The sequence below is a fragment of the Panicum virgatum genome, chromosome 6K (assembly GCF_016808335.1).
Source record: "Panicum virgatum strain AP13 chromosome 6K, P.virgatum_v5, whole genome shotgun sequence".
NCBI lineage: Eukaryota > Viridiplantae > Streptophyta > Magnoliopsida > Poales > Poaceae > Panicum > Panicum virgatum.
This window is the reverse complement of record NC_053141.1, coordinates 35,084,500-35,105,651: the sequence shown is the minus strand read 5'-3', so window position 1 is coordinate 35,105,651 and position 21,152 is coordinate 35,084,500. Positions and strand designations below refer to the sequence as shown.

At 45.1% G+C, this 21,152-nt stretch overlaps 3 protein-coding genes across 8 annotated transcripts; 2 read left to right on the top strand and 1 right to left on the bottom strand.

Annotated features, from left to right (window-relative positions):
- Positions 1 to 1,253: 1,253 nt before the first annotated feature.
- Positions 1,254 to 2,235, bottom strand: LOC120712345. The gene is made up of 2 exons (XM_039998107.1): positions 2,072 to 2,235; positions 1,254 to 1,939 (listed from the first exon to the last, which is right to left on the bottom strand). Exon 2 carries the CDS (start codon positions 1,891 to 1,893, stop codon positions 1,609 to 1,611), a length of 285 nt encoding a protein of 94 aa, XP_039854041.1. The 5' UTR covers positions 1,894 to 1,939; positions 2,072 to 2,235; the 3' UTR covers positions 1,254 to 1,608.
- Positions 2,236 to 6,392: 4,157 nt separating this feature from the next.
- On the top strand, positions 6,393 to 12,191 carry LOC120712343 (RNA-binding protein 25-like). Of its 6 annotated transcripts, XM_039998106.1 has the most exons (9): positions 6,413 to 6,931; positions 7,232 to 7,337; positions 7,453 to 7,489; positions 7,991 to 8,244; positions 8,383 to 8,535; positions 9,190 to 9,556; positions 9,639 to 10,340; positions 10,461 to 10,990; positions 11,291 to 11,853. In XM_039998106.1, the coding sequence occupies exons 4-9, from the start codon at positions 7,993 to 7,995 to the stop codon at positions 11,540 to 11,542; spliced, it is 2,256 nt and encodes a 751-aa protein (XP_039854040.1). In that variant the 5' UTR covers positions 6,413 to 6,931; positions 7,232 to 7,337; positions 7,453 to 7,489; positions 7,991 to 7,992; the 3' UTR covers positions 11,543 to 11,853. The 6 variants fall into 6 exon arrangements, 5 of the variants coding, with proteins under 5 accessions (XP_039854039.1, XP_039854040.1, XP_039854036.1 ...); XR_005690852.1 differs by lacking the exons at positions 7,232 to 7,337; positions 7,453 to 7,489 and having other exon boundaries at positions 6,598 to 6,931; positions 11,291 to 11,607; positions 11,694 to 12,191; XM_039998103.1 differs by lacking the exons at positions 7,232 to 7,337; positions 7,453 to 7,489 and having other exon boundaries at positions 6,598 to 6,931; positions 11,291 to 11,560; positions 11,694 to 11,871.
- A 1,192-nt stretch (positions 12,192 to 13,383) lies between these two features.
- LOC120712342 (DEAD-box ATP-dependent RNA helicase 29-like) lies at positions 13,384 to 20,244 on the top strand. Its single transcript, XM_039998101.1, has 11 exons — positions 13,384 to 13,938; positions 14,251 to 15,412; positions 15,507 to 15,564; positions 15,708 to 15,809; positions 17,226 to 17,262; positions 17,381 to 17,457; positions 17,599 to 17,651; positions 18,356 to 18,437; positions 18,516 to 18,566; positions 19,105 to 19,240; positions 19,626 to 20,244. Exons 1-11 carry the CDS (start codon positions 13,467 to 13,469, stop codon positions 19,940 to 19,942), a joined length of 2,547 nt encoding a protein of 848 aa, XP_039854035.1. The 5' UTR covers positions 13,384 to 13,466; the 3' UTR covers positions 19,943 to 20,244.
- The last annotated feature ends 908 nt before the right edge of the window (positions 20,245 to 21,152 follow it).

Genomic DNA, 21,152 nt, shown 5'->3' with positions numbered 1-21,152 from the left:
TAATTAAGCCTGTTTAGGACACAATTCTCTCTCGCTTGTTCTTTTGTGTTATGGAAGAGACGCAGCTCTCTGGCTGACAGCCTTTTGCACTCTTGAATCACTAGCTCACACTGGGGGTGTTTGTTCCCTTGGGCTTATTTTAAACCCTGTATCGATGTTTGGATGCTAATTAGAAGTATTAAATATAGATTAATAATAAAATAATTTTCATAACATAATCTATTAAGTCTAATTAGTTCATGATTAGCCTATGTGATTCTACAGTAAACATGTGCTAGTTATAGATTAATCAGACTTAATATATTCATCTCATGAATAAACCTTTATGCCGTTAGTTTTATAATTAGCTTATTTAGTCTTTCTAAATGTCATAGAAATATTCGATAGGACAGGGCTTATTTAAGCTCCTGGAATCCAAACAAACACCCCCAGGTCACCTGATGTCGTGATAAATAGCTAGGGAAAAATGGGTCCATTGCAAAAGAGGAGTGAAGTCAGTAGTGCTGCATTCAAAAGTAGAGGCGCCCGTACTTGCCTTCCACTGGCTGCCCACTGCGCCCTTTTTCTGTGGCTGCGGCGAACTGCATTAGCAGTCAATCTTCGTTCAACCACACACAACAACGCATCCAGAGGAAAGTGTTGACAAGAAAACTGAGCGCCCCTATCGATCGATCTCTTGGAAATCAGAGACAGGAACGTGTGTCGCCTTTCCTCTTGGGCCCCATTATTATTAGCCTCCCACTTGATTTGTGATTATCTTGATTATCTTCTTAATCTGCTAAAGCGACGGCTTATATTACCCAATCAGACCTTTCTCTAAGACCGGAACGAGAACAGTATTGCTTGCGGCTGTACGGGTACCCGTACCGCGAGAATCGCTTCTGGTTAGCAGATAACACATTAGACGTGTATACATACTCTGTCCGTCCTAAATTAGTCGTTTTGATTTTTTTTAAAATTTATGAACTTTATGCAACTAGATATAAAAATATATATAGATGCATAGCAAAAAATTATATATCTAAAAAAACCAAACGGACAATAATTTAGGATGGAGGGAGTATAAAATAATTATTTTTAGCAGCATGTACTAATTATTTTTTAGTAGATCATTGTGGATGATTGAAAATCCACAGTTTTCGAAAGATAGAATCTTAGAGCATCTCCAGCAGTTTTCCAATAAACATCTCACGGATTATTATGAAAATACTTTTATAGTTCCGCAATAATGCCATCAAAATACAACTAACATATTGGGAGAGTAGAAATTCTCTATTAGAGTTGGGGTAAAATATCCGGACAAACTAATAATATATTATTGAGAAAATTGAGAGGTTTTGGTGGACTGGTAGAGTATACTTTTTCCAATATTGATAGATTATTGAGGAAACGAAGACCGCTGGAGATGTTCCTATCGCGCTACAGCCTTTTTTTTGTTCAGTATAAGAAACTACAGAGTCACATACTCGGCATGCAATTTTTGGTGCCTGCTTGCACTATTACTACGTAGGTAGTAAAACAGATGTAGAGAACCGGGAATGGTAGTAGCAGTAGTTCCTGATGGAGCTCTTGGTTGGTTGGCTCTTGGCTCCTCGCGATCGATGCTGGTCAGCAGGCGAGGAAGGAGAAGCGCCTGTTGGCCCGGGCGGCGCGCGCGATGGAGTCGGCGGCGTCGAGGTTCTTGGCGATGAGCTTGCGCGCCTGGCGGCTGCGGATCTCCACCCGCATGCTGTCCGTCTTCTCCACCTTGTCGTAGCCCGCCGCCGACGCCGACGCCGACGCCGAAGCCTTCCTCCCCGAGCGGCCGCCGCCCCTCCTCCCGGCGCCGCCGCCGGCACGCAGCCTCGACTTGATGCCGTCCACCAGCCGCCCCAGCTGCCCCATCATCACCATCGTCGTCTCGGTCTCTCGCGCTCTTCTTCCTCCGCCGGCAACAACCCTGCAGAGAACAGCGAGAGGGAGAGGCATCCCAATCAAGCACCGCACAATTAAGCAGCTTCGTTCTTCCAGGGACCGCTAGCTTTGGAAACGGAGCCATGGGTACGTAGCTGGAATCGCGTCGGGCACGTACCTTGGCAGGAAGTCGGAGAAGGGGGAGGAGGAGGAGGAGGAGCTGGGACTGAAGCCAGGGCAAGGGGCACAAGAGACCGGCACACAGGACGACAGGTAGCGGAGGCAGGCAGGTTGTTTGTACCGGTGGTGGCTGCATTTATGGCAACACACATGATGTCAGGACACTGGACGCACCGGGGGGTGTGTGTGTGTGTGTGTGAGAGAGAGAGAGAGAGAGAGAGAGAGAGAGAGAGAGAGAGAGAGAGAGAGAGAGAGAGAGAGAAAACCGTGGCCAGGCAAGAAAACGACCTGGAAATTGATTAATAGAGAAGAGAATAAAGCGGGCTAGACAATGCGTAGCAGAGGGGGGGACGGTTGTTGACGAAGCGGCTTGCGTGATCGCGAAAGGGATCCTGGCCAATCCTCGCCGACCCGTCGAGACCCGTTGTGGCGTGAGGAATTTGGGCTCGGGCGGTTGCGGTCAGGCGGGTGCGTCCAACCAATTCGTTCCGGCGAGAGGAGAGCGAGCGCCCGGCCGCGGGCAGCCCACTCACCCGCGGCGCGACCATGACCCTTGAGGCCGCGAGCGTCCGGTCGAGACTCGTCGATTTCCACGGCTGATCTTGGCTCAGTTCATACGTGTGGCTTCGGCTGCCGCAACCAGCTTCACGTCCTGAATTGAATTCCCCTGACGACGTAGCCACGAGGCCGCACGTACCTTCAATCAGCACGGCATGTTTTTCTGACCTCTTGACGTCGGATTATGGTGCCGTTTGATGATGGAACTATTAGTCCCAGTCACATCGGAGATTTGAATACCAACTAGGAGTACTACTATTAATATAGGCTAATTACAAAATCAATGGTATAAATACAGTGGAGGCTAGTTCACGAGACGAATCTATAAGTCATAATTAGTTCATAATTTGATCATATTGTGCTACATTAAACATGTGCTAATGGTGGTTTAATTCGGCATAATAGATTCGTCTCCTGAATTAACCTCCATTTATGCAATTGCTTTTATGATTTACCTATATTTAATAATCTAATTGTTATCTAAACATCCGGTGTGGAAACTGAATTTAATTTTAATCACGGGGATCCAGACATAAGCTGCGCATAATTGTTCTTACACGACGAATTTGACTTTGGAACAGACGGGTGTCAGGGTGAAAGTGATCGGGTGCTCTAGCCTAAGAGGGGGAGGGGGTGAATTAGGCACTAATAAAAACTTAGACCTATGGCTCCAACTAGTTTGCACAAAGCTTAAACTAAAACAAGCTATCTAGATGTGCAACTAGGTTGTTCTAGTGTAAAACCCCTATCCCAAAAGAGTTTAGCAACCTATAGCCTTTCCTATCAAGAAACTATTATATGAAAGTAAAGGCATACAAATTACTAGAATGAAATGCGGAAGCTTAAAGAGCGGGATAGGAGATAGCAAACTCTTGACGCGGGTGTTTATCCCGTGGTTCGGTTAGCCACAAAGGCACACCTACATCCACGTTGTTGTAGCACTCACTAAGAGTATTGCTACTCGGCCACCAAGTCTCTTCCGTGAACACAATCACGGTCACCTTGGCCCCGGGTTCCACTAAGGAGCTTCTCCACAAAGGATGGGGGTCTCCACGTCCCCCGCACAAAGGTGTCGTCGCCGCTCCACACCAAGTCGGAGGGTCGATGACGTTGCCGGCGAGCTCCACGCTCCAAGGTGCCGGCGCACCAAGCTCTTGTTTTGGTTCACTAATGAACCACAGCACAAAGGCTCTAAGCCTTGCAAACTCACTCACTAAGAGCTAATCCTTTACACAACACTCTCAAAGTGTGCTAAGGGCTAAGGATATGATCTTGATGCTTTTGTATGGCTTGGAGATGTTCTTGGGTGTGTGTGGGATGTCCAGCAACTCCAGCAATCTTCAAATGGCCGGGGTGAGGCGTATATATAGGCCACCAAGTCTTGTAGCCGTTGCTCCAACGGTTAGCTGAAAATCTGCGTACCACCGGAAGAACCGATGCCTCTTGGCAGGGTAGCGTCGGTTCATCCGGTCACTCATAACACGAAGTAGCCGTTGGACTCCTGACGACTGACGCAGAGACCACCGGTTGAACCGATGCTTTGCACCGATGCCTCACCGGTTCAACCGGTGCTGAAGGAATCTTCTCCTGGACGCTGACGTCATTACACCGGTGGTATGCACCGATGCCCCATCGGTTGAACCGGTGCTGAAGACACTTCTCCTGGGCACTGACATCGCCTCTGGTACAAAGGACGGCCAATGCACCGATGCCCCATTTTGACCCGTCGGTTCAACCGGTGCCTGTAGGCTGACTTGGCTTCGATTTCCTCCTGCACCAAACATCGTAGCGTCGGTTCTTCCGACAAGCGTCGGATGCACCGGTGCCCCTGGCGTCGGTTCTTCCGGTGCTCCTGATCCGAAGAGCTTTCAGGGCGCTGCCCTGAGACCCGCGAGGGGCGGCTCCCCCTCGACCCCCGTCCGCTAACCGGGTAGCGGAACCCCCGTAGGGGCTGCCCTTCGGGCCTTGCTACGCCTATTTTCTCTTTCTATTTGTCATCACTTGAACCTAAAAGCCTGAGAATGATCATCTTAACAATCATATTAGTCCAAGTGTTGTGTTGTCATTCGATCACCAAAATCACTCGAAATGGCATAAATGGTGCCATGTTCGTTACACAGGGCCAGTCGGTCAGAGACTCGGAGGACAGAGGGGTCAGGGTCATTTTGCTCGCGAGCCGAGCAAAGGGCCGCCGCGCCGCGGGTTCTCTCTCGTCTTTCCACCATCTCCGCACACGCAGAAAGTACTTGATGAACAATAACTAGTTTGGACTAGGCGTCAAGCGAGACTAGCACCAGTAGGACGGAGTAGTTCAGCCAATCCAATCTCTTTGTGCAGGAATTTGGACTGGATCATCAGCGACTAATATTCAACAATTGATGCGACTTATATTCAACAATTGATTGACGTTAATAGTTTGGTATATAAGCGGTTTTGCCCCAACTCAGTGACGCTCATAATTGTGTTTTTTTCTTAAAAATTTTCAGCACAAAGCACTTGATGAACAATAACTAGTTTTACCTCGGATATTTATGATCTAAAGAAATTGTGATCATCTTGATAAGGAGGAGGGCCTATAAAAAAATATAGTATTTCCTTTGAATTGCAATTGGAGATATTTTTTCATATACTCATTACTCTAGAAATTTTTAAGGTAAAACACATAAATTGTTTGGTATGAACATTTTTCTTGATCCACCTTAAAAGCTTCTTAATAAAAAAATATTACTATTGATATTAATAGTTAAATGCCCTATTTTATGTTTTGCCCCGGCCCCTGAAACCTAACCGGCCCTGGCAGCTCTCTATAAGGAGCCACGTAAGAGAAAAAGTGGAGAGAGAGAAAAAAATTATTGCTATCGTTTGCAAGAGTCGATAGCATGTGGGGCCCGCATACCTGTTTCATGCGCCAAGCCAGAGAATGGAGAAAGGAACTACAAGACAATGCGGGGCTGCACCGCCGTAGCAAGGAGGGGCCGCGCTGTCGAGCTAGCTCGCCGCCCGCCAAGAGGAGGCGAGGCAGGTCGCGGTAGTAGGTCTAGGTGGGGTCGGCGGATGATGAACCTCCAACGGGCTGTGGGGCTAGGGAAGGTGGCGGCGAGAAGGGGCAGAGCTCGCTCGCGTGCGGGGGTGAGGCAGAGCAATGATAGGGCGGGTGGATCTCGGCGAGCCGCACCGCCGCTGAGCCTGTAGGACGTAGCTCGGCCACCTAGGAAGGCATGCAATGGAGAGAAAAAGTGAGGGGAGGAGAAAGGGAGAGTAATGGCACCACCGAGCAATGACGGAGCCGGGTGGAGCTCGGCTAGCCACGCCGCCATCGAGCAGGATGGAGTGAGTTCGGCCACCCACACCCAGAGAGGCGAGCCATGGACGGGAAAGGGAGAGGTGGTTGGGATTGTGGATGAGGAAGAAGAGATAGATGATTAAACAAATAAGCATGCGGAGCTCACGAAAATGATGCTATAGCAAGACTATCGGATAGTTCCACATGGATCTTGTTATAGAGAGCAGTTTGCTATGACCATTACGTGGGCCCTTAGTATAATCGCACTATAATAAGGTTGCAAATTTGCAATCAAACATGATTTAACTAACGGTCATGTTGCTCACCCAATCGCATCCATAAATGTTAGCCCATCAACATGGACGGATGTCAATGAGCCCAGTTAAGAGAAGCCTAATCCGCCCTAACAGGCCAATGGCCCAACAGTGCAATCAGATACCAGATCCATCGACGCAGTCAATCCTGATCACCCCCAGCGGGCTCCTCGTGCTCGAACTCGAACTCGAACTCGACCAAACCAACAACCACCACCTCTCCTCGGCGGCTCCTCCCCCTCCCCCACCATGGCGGCCGTCGCGCCTCCGCCCGACAACCTGGACCCGCCGCCGTCCAACCCCGCCTCCTCCGCTCCCGCCGCGGTCACCCCGGCCCCCGCCGCCACCTCCACCCCGCCGAACCCCGGGACCCCCGGCCCCGCGGCGCCAAGCCCAAGCCCAAACCCTAACCCATCCCCCGCCCCCGTATCCACACCTCCGGCTTCCGTGGCGCCGCCGATGCCCCCCGCGCCGGTCTCCTTCGCCGCCAGCTTCCGCCCGCTCGGCGCCCCTCCGCCGCCGCACCAGGTGCCGCAGTACGGCGTGGTGCCGCCGAACCCGGGATACCCGATGGCGCAGCCGATGCAGCCACCGGGTGTCCCTGGCGTTATGCCTCCGGGCGCCATGCGCCCGCCGGCCATGTACGCGCCGCCCCAGCCGGGCGCCTACATGCTGCAGCCCGGCGCTGCTGTCCCCCATCCCGGTGGGTCCCCGATCTCCATCTTCGTTAACCTCAGAGACACTCGATTGTCCGTCGCTTAATTAACGACGATTAACCTATGCCTCACCTACTATTCGTGTCTGGTGTCACCACCGAAATCTCAAGGCGCTCCATGGGCTGCTGTGTTGAGGATCTCTAGTGGGTTTGGTGGGAATTGAGAGGATTTGTGCACTGGAACGTGGGTATGGTTTTGGTTAGCGTTTAGAGGTGTGGTGCGTTTAGTGTTAGAGAAACTGGGATCCGCTCGCTTGATAACGATGACCGGATATTTCTCTGCTACAGCGGTGGTCGTGCCAGCCGTTACTCCCCACAGCGAGAGGTGCCGGCTCATGTTTCATTCTGCAGCTCTAACTGAAGCTCTAGATCATTTGCTCCCTCACTGAGTGTGGTATGCCGAATGTTTGAATTTGAATTTGAAATGGTTATGTTTACATTATCTAATTGATTTACATGCTTTAGCTCGACTCACTGCTTAATTAGGCTCAGTTTCTTTATGTACTTAGATGCTTCAGTTGTGGGTTGTTCGAAAAACTTGCTAAGGTATCATGATTTTCTGCTGTCTAAATTTCTTATGCCGGCTATACCTTTTCTGTTTTGGTTTCATTTATTTCTCTTGTTGATACGAAGTGTAGAGATAGTGACACATTTGCCTGAGCTCTTATATCTTAGTAGTGCATTGCAATGGTGTGAGCTATACCGAGTTTCACAAATAACCAATACAAGTATGTTATCCTGTCCATGAAGCGTTGACAGGTAAGGCCAGCTTTACTATCTCCTTTCATTTGAGCAAGATATTGCTAGATGTTCGCTCTGGTATTCTGAACCAGCAAGATACTTGCTTATCTATTCAGTCAGTTTTTATGTGCTGATGCCATTGGGTACCTTAAAGTGTTTCCACATTTCTATAATCTCTGATTCCATGTCTTCAGACGTTTAATTGCGCACTATGTGTTCAGAGGTTTAATTTCTGTACTATTTGTTTTACTTCATGGGTTGTTACTAACGTGGTTGCATAGATGTCTCTTTTGTTTGTCTGTGCAGGAATGCCTCGTTACCCTGCTCCATATCCTATGGTTCGTCCAGGCTTTGTTCCACGTCCAATGCCTCCACCAGGTGCCGTGTCAATTCAGCGTCCGCCAATAATTCCTGGGATCCGTGGTGTTCCTCCTTTGGTAGCCCCAGCTGCCAGGCCACCTCCTCCAGCTGTTAAACCAGCAGATAAACCACCAACTGCGGTTTATGTTGGCAAGATTGCTCCAACAGTAGACAATGATTTCCTTCTTTCACTTCTTCGGGTATGTCTTCTTTTCTCCTATGACTTGATAATATGTATATATGGAAGGTTTGATTTGTTCCTATATCCGTAGGGTTTTGTGCTTTAGTAGGCAAGTCTGAACTAAAGTTATTTTCTATCTAATTTTGACCATATTCAGCTTTGTGGATCTGTCAAGAGTTGGAAGCGTGCCCAAGATCCAAGTAATGGAAAACCTAAAGGTTTCGGATTTTGTGAATTTGAATCTGCTGAAGGCATCCTTCGTGCAATGCGGCTTCTCAACAAATTGAGCATTGATGGTCAGGAACTGGTGGTATGTGTTGTTGCCTATTTATTAAAAAACATATTGGCTAGAAATTAGGTTCCCTTCGCTCCTAGGGCATACATAACTATATGACATGACATGATAATTGAATACAATTTGCATGTTGTTTTGATGTCTATCCGTATGATAGGGGTAATAATTCAAATTAGTCTTTCATCATGCCATAATCTTGTTCTGGTTTCTTTATTATTATCAGTGGATAGTTGAGAAACCAAACTTGGGGGTGGAAATGGATTGAATAAGAATCAGACATCGCCTTTACCGGATTTGCTTCCATATATAAAACTTAACACAAATGCATAGTTAAGGAACCAATGTTGGGGTTGGAAATGGATTGAATAAGAATCAGACAGCGGCTTTACCAGATTTGCTTCCATATATAAAACTTAACACATCTTGGATATCCTTGGAAATGTTTTATGACTACGATTACAAATTGAATTTTCTTTGCTTCAGTACTAAATGAAGCTTAAAGCGTTGAAGCTATCTGTAACGTAGCTTATTTAATTTATGAAATGATGTTTGGTTGCAGTTTCGTATTTGTTAAGTTAACCTTCATCCTGTTAATCCAAGGTTTTTTTAGTAGATTCTTAAACTAATTGTAATTCTATTTAATGTGTCCATTCATCTTTTTTATACCAGATTAATATTAACGATGCCACCAAGGAGTACCTGAAAAAATATGTTGAGGAAAAGAAGAGGTTACAAGAGAAGGCGAAAGAAACAGAAAATGGAGACATAGATAGAACTACAGCTGTTGCTGAAAATGAATCATCAAATCCTATCCCTGCTGAATCAGATAAAGCAACAGGAGATGCTGGAGATAAGGAAAGTGAAGAGAACACTAATAAATTTGGGATCATTACTGATGAAGATTCTGAGGCTGATAAGGATGTTGCAGAAAAAATTAGCAGTACAATTGAAGAGTGGTTAAAGACTAGACCACCGCCCCCACCACCACCAGTTCAACCATCAGCAGATAGCTCTGGTGTAGATATGACAAAAACTGGTACAGAGTTCTGCTAATTGTTTTTTTTTGCGCTTTGCCTGATAATTGTATTGTCTTAAAACATACTTTGTTGCCAATGCAGATTCTGATGATAAGAATGATGTTGATACCGATAAAAAGGCAGTTAATGAAACTGAAAGATCAGAAACTGGCTCTCCTGATAAGAGGAAGGATAGAGAGCGTGACAAGGACAAACGGGACAAAGATTTTGAAAGGCATGAGCGTGAACGGGAGCGTGAAAGAGTCAGGAGGGACAGAGAAAGGGATAGAGAGAAGGACTATAAGCATAGAGAAGCAGAAAAGCTATACAGGGATCGCCTTAAGGAGTGGGAATCTAGGGAGAGAGAGAAAGAATATCAACGACAGAATGAAAAGGATAAGGAGAAAGATAGAGAGCGTGACCGCAGAAGGGAGATCCTGAGGCAGGAAGATGAGAGTGATGAAGAGGATAATAGGAAAAGGAAGCGAAGGGGTAGTAGCACACTTGAAGAGAGGAAAAGGAGGAGGCAACGTGAAAAGGAGGAAGATTTAGCAGATAAAATAAGAGAGGAAGAGGAAATTGCGGAAGCAAGGAGGCTGGCTGTAGAGTTGCAACGGCAGGCAGATGAAGCAGCAGCAGCAGCTGCTGCTGCTGCTGCCGCGGAAGCTGCAGCAACAGCTGCTGAAGAGTCTGTGACACTTATGGATGTTGATGGTGATGATGAAAAGGAAACAAATGCACAGAACAAGCCAGGTGTCGTGGAAGAAGATAACATTGCTAGCTTTGCTAATGGTGTTGGTACTGGTGAGTGAACATTTTCTTACCAGTTTATCTCATTTGCCAAGTGCCCTGCTCCTGTTTCGTTTTTTGATTTGAGAATACCATGATCCAGTTTCATCCTTTTCTTTTCCTCTCATTTCCCAGGTGGTGGGCTTCATAAACAAAATAACAGTGATGAAACAAGCATGGCACCAGGTCAAATCCCAGATACCAAGCAGAACAGCAATGTCCCAGCAAAGAAACTGGGTTTTGGTCTGGTTGGCTTGGGTAAAAGGACATCTGTTCCATCAGTTTTTGCTGAAGAGGATGACGAGAATAATGTTGATAAAAGCATAAGACCTTTAGTACCTATTGATTACTCCAACGAGGAATTACAAGCTGTGCAGGCCAATTCTTCTGGTGGGTCAAATGTTGCAGCAGCAGCTGAGTTTGCCAAGCGCATCTCAGTCTCAACTTCGAAGGAAGAGAAGACTGAAGCTGAGAAGGATAGGAATAGGAGATCCAGTGAAGCTCGTGTCAATGATGAGCGGAGGGAAAAGATTCATGATCGAGAGAAAGAGAAGCCTAAGTCAGAGAACAAGAAGATTTTGGATGCAAAACAATTAATTGACATGATCCCAAGGACGAAGGAAGAGCTTTTTGCCTATGATATAAACTGGGCAATATACGACAAGGTGAAATCAAATCTATGAACTTGATTTTTTATTCACTCGGAAGCTGAATAGTGATGTGTTCTTTCATCTTCTCTCAAGTTGTGTTTCACTACATTGGGCATGCATGTTATTTCTATTGATTTTACTATGCTTTTGTATTTTTTGAGCCATCCATTAACAGCTGGTGCTGTTTCCTCTAGTATCTGTCCGCTAGGATAGATATGCAAACTGCCTAAAACCTATAGTTATTTAATTTATCTGGTCGCGCATGTATTTCTGTAGTCATTGTTCAACATTATGATTTATTTGTTCTTGGTGCAGCATGAGTTGCATGAGAGAATGAGGCCTTGGATTTCAAAAAAGATCATTGAATTTCTTGGTGAGGAGGAATCAACTTTGGTGGATTACATTGTATCCTGCACCAAAGATCATGTCCAGGCAGAAAAGATGCTGGAGCTCCTACAGTCAATTTTGGATGTCGAGGCAGAGATGTTTGTCCTCAAGATGTGGAGGATGCTTATATTTGAGGTCAAAAAAGTCGAATCAGGATTATCAGGAAGAGCCAAGGCGTGAAGCTAAGCCTCTTACCTTGTATGACCTTTTCTGATTTACGTTACTCATCAACTGTGATCTCACCTGTAAGCTCATACTGTACTACAAGTGAAAAAAATCATTTTTAGTGAGACTGAATTGATGGTTGATATTTTCTCCTCTTCTGTTGTAGAAATGTATACGAGAACCAATGAGATATTCTGCGAAGTTAAATTTTTGGATAGATTGTATATTGCATTGGGGATGCAATTTCTCATCGTCTGCAACCACCTTGTCTCTTGTGTACGAGTAAGACAATGAATCACGAATGTCAATGCTGGCAGTGGCCACAATTAACCTGTTACTTGCTACATTATGCGTGCAAGAAGCCACGAAGTTACTCCATCTGTGTAGATGATGCTCTTCGACTGTTGTAGTTTTGTTTTGCTGGGTAGATGAACTTTCAGCATAGGCCCTGTTTGGGAGGGCTCCTCCAGCAGCTCCAACGGGAGCCGCACCAAACGGCGCGCTGGGAGAGCTGGAGCCCTTTTGTGGGGTGCTCCGGTGGTGCTGCAGCTCCGGCTCCGCCCCCCTAAACGGGGCCTTAGTTGTGCCATCCCTTTTGTTTTGTTAGCTTTGTGGTTGTTTGTAAATAGACAAAATTGGAGATGATACCTACCGTATATGGTCTAAGTTATCTCTTGCGTCTCTAACTCCATATTCTGCTTGACGGTTTTTCCTTTGTTTTGTCATTGGTCAATTTATAACTCTGTCCACACTTCCTGTTATTGAGACTCGTTACATTACCCATGTTCTGTGGAGATCAGGCGTTTTGTCCCAACTCCATAGCAATGTATTTTTTTAAAAAAAAATCCATAGCAATGTAAAATAGTAGGAGGTCTCTTAGTAGAATTAAAAGATAAAAAAAGAAATTCAATTTCAGAGACAAATGGCCGGGAGCGGGAGCTACTCCGATAATACATGGCCTATCTTCACTGCGCGTTGCACCATGGTCCCTGAAATGTGAGCTCTGGACGGCATGATCAAATGACATTATAATCCATTTGCAATCGTAGCAGTGATACCAGCAAACTCTTCTAGTATACGATAATATGTTTTAAATCACGGGCTAAAGTATTTAGCGGAGATGTCACCAAAATGCTAAGCAAGCTATAGCAGCCGCTATAGCGGCGCTAAGCTCTTTAGCGTTTTCAAGAAACATGCAATTTATGGTCAAGAAACAAGTGTTTAGTCACCACTTTATCATTCTTCAAGTGCAGATTACCAGCCCATCACGTTTTCATGGCTGCAGCCACCTCTCCCTGTCTCTCTGACACATATGGCCATATCTGTCTCGATCCCCTTTCTGGCTTATTCTATTCTCACGGCTAACGGTGTTACTCCAAGCTTAAAAAATAGTAGCTCCCAGAACTCATTGCCGGTCTCCCACGCATCACTCCTAGGTCTCATAGGCTCCCTGCAGCTCTCCCAACCTATGCGTGTATGTGCGCCGGTGAACTCCTGGTCTCCTGCATGAGTAGCGCCGGTAAATCGGCATGTCGCTAAGCTAAATAGCGCCGCTAACCTCTGCGAAATCGGCCATAGCTGCATTATTGGTGGAAATGAGCATATCGTAGCGTTAGAGCTCCAAAAATGCTATATCGGCGCTCGCTATAGCCCGCTATTTTAAACAGGGTACGATATAAAGACATTTTCATGAATGAATAATAAACTAGTAAAACAAAGTGTGGACCAAGAAATGGGCAAGATTCTCTCTCGGCCCACGAATGTGTTTCTCCGGCCTAGCCCATTATCCCAACCTGCCTCGCCGCGCAAGTTGCCTCTCCCGTTCTCTCCTCCTTCCCCACCACCCCCACGACCTCGCCGCGGCGGCCGACATTGATAAAGCCCTAAACCCACCCCCCTTCCCTTCTCCCCTTTCCCTCCTCCTTCCCTCCTGCCATCCATGGCTCGCCTGACCCCCACCAAGTCCAAATCAACCAAGAAGCCCAAGCCCTCGCCGTCCTCCGGCATGGACGCCGCGGCGGACCCGAACGCGGAGCCGCAGCGGCGGCCGAAGCGGGAGAGATCGGCGGGCGGGGGCGGCGGCAAAAAGTCCGGCGGGAGCAAGAAGGCCAAGTCGGGCGGGTTCGAGTCGATGGGGCTCTGCGAGGAGGTGTACCGCGGGGTGCGCCACAAGGGGTACCGCGTGCCCACGCCAATCCAGCGCAAGACCATGCCGCTCATCCTCGCGGGCGCCGACGTCGCCGCCATGGCCCGCACCGGCTCCGGGAAGACCGCCGCGTTCCTGCTGCCCATGCTGCACCGCCTCCGCCGCCGCGACCCGGGCGCCGGCGTCCGCGCGCTCATCCTCTCCCCCACGCGCGACCTCTCGATGCAGACGCTCAAGTTCACCAAGCAGCTCGGCAAGTTCACGGGTGCGTGCCCCCCCCCCCCCCCCTGCGCTCGTAGCCATGCCAATGCGTCGTTGTGCACGTTCTCAGCTTTGCTCGTGTACCAATCGAGCTGTAAATTATGTTATTTTAGATCTTTACTGATTAAGATTTCTGTGACACTCTCATAGTGGGTGCTTTACTTAACATGTATGACCTTGTTGAGTATATTATGTCTGTATCCTTGTGCAATGTGGACATTGCTTTTTATGTTTCCTACGGTGTGTCTCTTCACTGGAAAATATTGTCACAATTCAATAGTTGAGTACTCACATGATTCTTTTTCTCAACTTGTAGACCTCAGAACCAGCGTAATTGTTGGTGGCGATAGCATGGAGAGTCAGTTTGAGGAGCTGGCAGAGTGCCCTGATATCATAATTGCCACGCCAGGCAGGCTCATGCACCATTTGAATGATGTTAAGGATATGACTCTTCGTTCAGTGCAATATGTTGTGTTTGATGAAGCTGATTCCTTGTTTAGCATGGGGTTCGCAAAGCACTTGCATGATATTCTGAAGAAGCTAAGTGATACACGACAAACATTGCTCTTTAGTGCCACTTTGCCGAAAGCCCTTGCAGACTTTGCAAAAGCTGGTCTGCGTGATCCGCAGATTGTCAGGCTCGATTTGGACAAAAAGATCAGTCCTGAGCTCAAGCTTGTCTTCTTCACACTGCGCCAGGAAGAGAAGCTTGCTGCCTTACTGTATTTGGTCAGGGAGCGCATCAGCTCCGAGGAGCAGACAATAATTTTTGTTTCAACCAAGCATCATGTAGAGTTCTTGAACATTTTGTTCAGAGAAGAGGGTTTAGAACCTTCCCTATCCTACGGTGCTATGGATCAAGAAGCTCGTATGATTCATATTTCAAAATTCAGGGCAAGGAAGACCATGCTACTTATTGTAACAGATGTTGCTGCAAGGGGCTTGGATATTCCATTGCTGGATAATGTAGTGAACTGGGACTTCCCCGCAAAGCCTAAGTTATTTGTTCATAGAGTTGGCCGAGTAGCTAGACAAGGTAGAAGTGGAACAGCATATACATTTGTCACCTCAGAGGACATGCCATACTTACTGGACCTACATCTTTTCCTTTCGAGGCCTCTCAAACCTGCTCCAACAGAAGAGGAGCTTCTAAAAGACATGGACGACATAAATATGAAAATCGATCAAGCCATTGCAAATGGGGAATCAGTGTATGGGCGTTTTCCTCAAACAGTCCTTGATCTTGTCTCTGATGGAATAAAAGAAGTCATTAGTGGTTGTACGGAGTTGATTGCATTGGAAAAGCCATGTGCTAATGCTTTCAGATTGTATCTGAAGACTCGTGCTATGCCTTCTAAAGAATCTATCAAAAGGGCAAAAGATTTACCTCGTGAGGGTCTTCATCCAATTTTCAGGGATGTTCTTCGGTCAGATGAGCTTTCAGCTCTTGCATTCTCAGAACGCCTGAAATCATTTAGGTAGTTATTATTCTTGCTCAAAAAACATGTTTATCTTGTTTTTGTTTAAGTGGTGTAATCTAATGGAGCCTCTTCATCCCAAATCAATTTTCAGACCAAAGCAGACTATTTTAGAGGCTGAAGGTGAAGCTGCTAAAGCAAGAAACTCTAAGGTAACACAAAACCTTTTTCTACATCATATTCTTAGGTTCATCTGCAACAAGCAAGCTTCTAATATCGATTTATGCTGTTACATGATTATCACATTTCACAGTATGTCAGAGAAACATTATTAATTCATTTTGGCTTGCTTTAGGGTTCAAATCAATGGCTAGACGTGATGAAGAAGAAACGAGAAGTTCATGAGGGAATTATAAATTTAGTTCACCAGAAGAGTTCTGTTGATCCAAGGCCAGAGGTAATTGTTGAAAAGTTAATCTTGTTTGTTCTATCAAACCTAGAAATTTGCAGACAACCAGGTGAATATGCAGTACTGACAAGCCTTAGGAACCGTACACCGTTGAATGCATAGCCTTTGTTCTACTAGACTATCAAAAACTTTTGAAATTCTACCTTTGACTATTGATAATACTGTTTGTTAGGGGGTGTAGTATTAGATACACCGAATGTAAGTGGACCTTACGCCAAATTGAAAAAGGTCAGTAGTTCCAGCAATGTCTATGCTGGATAGAATAATGGAGGAATGCATTTCTTGTGAAGCTGATCATTACACTCAGGATCAGTATCTCACAAGCGTTGTGTCGATAATTATTACCAAACACAAACATGCAGCCCAGCCTGCCAAGGCTAACTTTGTCATCTGCAGAGACTGGCAACTAGGTCTGGGTGGATATTGCAGTCCCATTGCACTGAGTGCCTCAGTAACGATTTTCAAAACACCGAGTAGGATTTCGACAATCTTGTTTTGTGTTTGTTGTCCTTTCTGTTGACTCGATATAAATACTCAACCAACATAGGAGGAACTACATCTCATTGTAAATAAGAGAAAACATATCATTGTAAAGAAGAAGAAATAGACACCTAAATTCGAGCTAAACTGAGCCTGGGTGGTAGTGCACACCAACACCTCCCATCAACTGAGCTAGGTTCAGTTCCTTTTGTTGACTCAATATATCATGGCCTTGAACAACTCTAAGCAAGTAAGTGTTAAACAATTCATACTGAAGTATGCTGGTTAAAACCGTACCACATGCATGTTAAGAGATTGGTTACTTCTGCAATGCTTAAGACTGAGTAAGCTGAATTGTTTAGCAACTCGACTTTATCTACTAACTGCAGACAAACTGTGGGATTTATTATGCGCACTATAGATCTGTTATCGTATTTATTTTAGGTTTCCGCAAGATTTTGCTGTTACGTTTCTTGTTTAGAAGATCAGTAGGTAGACCTCTGTATTAGTTGGAATTGTCATTGTTTAGGAAGGAATTAACTAAGGATAAGTTATTTCTAACATCCTTTCCCCAAGCAATCGACATCTGCTACTGCCATCCTGTCAATCCCAGTGGTATTACACTGTAATATTCCAGCATGTGTTGCAGTGTTCTGCATTTGTGCTTTAAACATAGTCGTAAAACACGGTAATGTTTTTTATGTATACAATCAGCACATGCATCAGCAATGTCTGTCTTTGTTTATTTTAGATTGTCACTATGGTAGTGCCTCTAGTTTGACAGTTCGTAGTTGGAACATTGAATGTTAGTTGACAGCTTTTGTTATTACCTTTTTTTTGTTTGTCTAGCAGCGCTACATTAAAGATACCACTTTCCTTTCATGCTTTGTGCATAAATTTATGGTCTATCTTTTTTCCATGCAGGAAGAAGAGGATGACATTTCAAATTGGGCAAAGAAAGGTCCTAATTTTTTACTTCCTTTTAGTTTTTCTATTCTATACTGTATCTTGAGCTCTGTCAGTATTTCTTGTGCTTCTGCATCATTCTTACTGTCTTTTTGTCCCTTTGCTCATTCCAGAAGTTTGTGGTATGAAACGGAAGTCGCAGAGCTTTAGGGATGAGGACTACTACATAAGTTCAGTTCCTCAGAATCAAGTATGCCTTGTACACCCTGTCCAAAAGAATTACTCCTATATAGTTTGTACTGCACTAGAAATGTTGATCCAATTCTTAACTTACAGTTGGCTGTAGTTTCAGCCTAACATCAAGTTCTGTATTTGTTTTGTTCTCCTTCAGCATTTGGAAGCAGGGTTGTCAGTGAGGAACAATGAAGGATTCGTTGAAAGCAGGTATATAATTCCTGATATATGATTGGCATTTTGAACTAGAAGTGAGACATTTGCTTTGTGTCCTTATTGCAAATCTGCAATAGCCATTGATGATTATTTATTCTAGGGCAAGTAATGTTTGTTTGAAGTGCAAGTCAAATTACAAATTGAAAATGTAATCTTGATTCTTGAGTGGATTTTTATTTGTTTAATGTTGATTGACATGTGTTGCTTTGGTCTTTGCTGTGCTCATTATTGAAACTGTTGTGAAAGCACTTGTTTTGCTACATCTGATTGCAGTTTTAACAAATCACGGAATCCAAAGTTTTGATGTGTCTATTTTATCTCACATGGATAATTTCTTTAGTAACTGTGTCAGCATTTCCTGTCATTTGAAATGCAATGGTGCCCCCTGCTGTTGCATGAATGTGACAGCAGTTGACAAACACAAAATATCTGAATGCAGTTCTAAACCAAGAGTTATCACAAACTCACATCAATAGCAAATCGACTCCACTAATGTCACTGATCTTCTCATATCCAGCATATTGAGCATATCACGATTCAGAAAAATGTGCGGTAAACCTCATGTTTTGTAGGATCTGCCATGTTCTTTCTATATTGTTCAGACAATACTTTGGCATATCTCAAATTTTATCTAGTTCATGAAACTGAGAATGCAGTCCTGTGTTGTGCTTTAAATCAAGCTTACTGCTATCATGCAGATTGGATGCTGCGGTTCTTGATTTAGTCGATGATGAAGCCTCTGGTATGCAAGCACAGAAAACTCGGTATCACTGGATGAAGGTAATAAATTTTTCTTAGTAACATTGATATGTTAAACATATTGCATACTTAGTCAGCATGCCTATGTTACTACTGCAGAACAAGTTTGTCAAATTGAACAGCGGGGATCGTGTGACAGCTACTGGAAAGGTAAATCTCTTGCATGCCATGTGCCATTATGTTCTAAGCAACACTGAAACTGTACAGCTTGTTGACTTGTATAAATTGTGACTGTCATTCAGAATAAATTGACAGGCACAAGCTGTATTTCAGTCATTTATTTTCCAATTTTTGTGTGCTTCTAATATGCCATGTTGAACCTGCTGTGACGTGTGAATTAATATGGGTGTTTGATGATGTTTTGTAGAATGAAATAGATCTGGAAACATAAATTGCACTTTCAAAGTACATGTTGAATCACTTTTCTGAATTCGGATGTTATAGTCAAACAGAAAAATGGAATTTCACAAAAGTGGATAATAGGTCCGCTGTAAGCAGTAGCACATCAATATCTTTCTTTTGTAACTATTTTATGTCACTGAGGGTGGATTGTGATTTTTCCTTGTTCAGGAGTTGCTGTTAAATACCAAGATAAGTTAATATGTAGAACACCGATATGATCATATGTTCTGCCTGATGTCAGTGAAAGTTCAAATAAGTTCTGAAATCTGTCCCTAACTTTTCTTAGATTAAAACGGAAGGTGGTGCAAAGATAAAGGCATCAGCAACCGGGATCTATAAGAGATGGCAGCAGAGGACACACAAATCAATCAATATTGGTGGGAAATCTGGCCACTTTGCAGAAGAGGGTGCATCCAGTACAGGTAATGCTTTCTGAGCTGCATGCTTTTCCTTGTTTTGGTTTTATTTACTGTTGCTATGAGTTTGAGCTTAGCAACCAGTCATTTTAATTTGTGTTATGTTTCAATTCATTTGGACTGTTAAAGGATGTCAGTTGTCATAGTCTTGGCATGAAAACTAATCTGTTTTCTCATAACAGAAGTTAGTTAAGATTGTTGTGAGTGCTTGGACAGTTGAGTGAATTAATCGGTCATTTTGTAATGTAGTTCTTCCGTTATGTTCTTGTACAAGTGTCTTGACATGGCTCATTTGAGATTGCGCTGTTTAGTTGTACAGCTTTAAAAGCACTGAACTCTGGAAAGGTTAAGTACATAACCAGTATCTGATGGACGCCATGACCTGGTGCAGGTGGGTATCATGGAGGGAACAAGAAACACTTCCCAGGGGGCCGCGGGCGCAGGTCCATACCGAATGCCGATGTGCCCTCCGAGATAAGGAACCCCGAGCAGATGCAGAAGAGTAGGCAGCAGAAGGCGACGGAGATCACGCGGTTGAAGAACAAATCCGCAAAGGATGGCAAGTTCCAGAAGAACCGGAGGCCTGATGGGAAGGGGAAGGGGAGGGGGAGGGGGAACGGGAAGGGTGCCGGGAAAGGGGGATTTGGGAAAGGGCCCGGTAAAGGAGGGAAAGGCAAGGGCAAAGTGAAGGGCAAGGGCGGCAGGTGATCGATGCTCCAGCCGAGCGTCTAACTGACGCGGTATGTTTTGGAAGGAGAAGGGTACTAGTGTAAGATCCAAGAGCGGCGATGTTCCAGCATTGCAGGGGACAAACACCTGTGCTGCTCACAGTTTTGTTTGACACTTTGATCTGTGTGGTGATGGGCAAAAATAGGCAGTAACCTTAGTGAGAAACCACTGTGTCATGTGTTTTGATGAGTGGATCCGTGGATGTGGATCAATGACGAAGCAAGATTCTCCTCATTGGTATATTTCTTGTTAGCATACAAGTAGAGTCTACGTCTTTTCTATACACATGGCGTGCCATTGTTTGCCCGCCAAAGTTCCTCTGATCGAGGTGTTTGTCAGTTTGAGGGGAACCGCTGTTGTCTGGAGCTTTCTGTGACGTGACGGTCCACCGCCACCGACCGCACCTGCCCCTGTTGCTCATGGCGACCACGAGATGCCCTCTGCCTGCTAAACTGCTGGACCGGGATCAGTTGCAGTTGTAGTAGCAATTGCAACTTTGACAGTCGCGGTACCGATGCCGTCCAAATGGGATCTGATGGTTCCGTGTAGAACGACACTGTTCGTCTTCTTCCTTTCTCCCACACTATTCTCCTCCCTTCCGTGTGAACTGTACCAAGTCTCTTCTCCCGTGTGAAGGACTTAAGCTTATTGGGTGCCAAGCTGGCGTCGACTGAAATCGAAGGTAGGCAGCAGAGATAACATCCGGCAACAAAAATCAACATCCAAATTGATCCCTTGCAGAAAATGACACTACATGCAGCACACGAGCTCTTTCAAGTTCCACGATTCCATCTTTCAAGCTCATGGTTCCCCAAACCTAATCATAAGGCTTAAGAGAAAAAAGCAAAACGGAGAGAATTCATCGACTCATCGTAAACAAAAACACCAAGATGCTGAATACTTGGATAGGACGCCCTTCAGACTTGAGTCGTCTCTCATGATTTCTAATCTGAGTGATACTATTTTTTGTTTCGTTAAAATCAAAGCCTTAACTGATGAAATCGATCTCAGACAAGATGAGTCAAATATGCTGCTGCCCAAATCGTTCTCAACTGAAGCAAAATCAAATGCAAACCACGACACCAAAGGTTAAGCATGAATCTTTAGTTGTAGCTGCAATCGCTATGCTCAGTTAAGAAGAATAGGCAGGGGATGAAAAGGACTGACGGAAGGAGCCAAATCCAAGCTA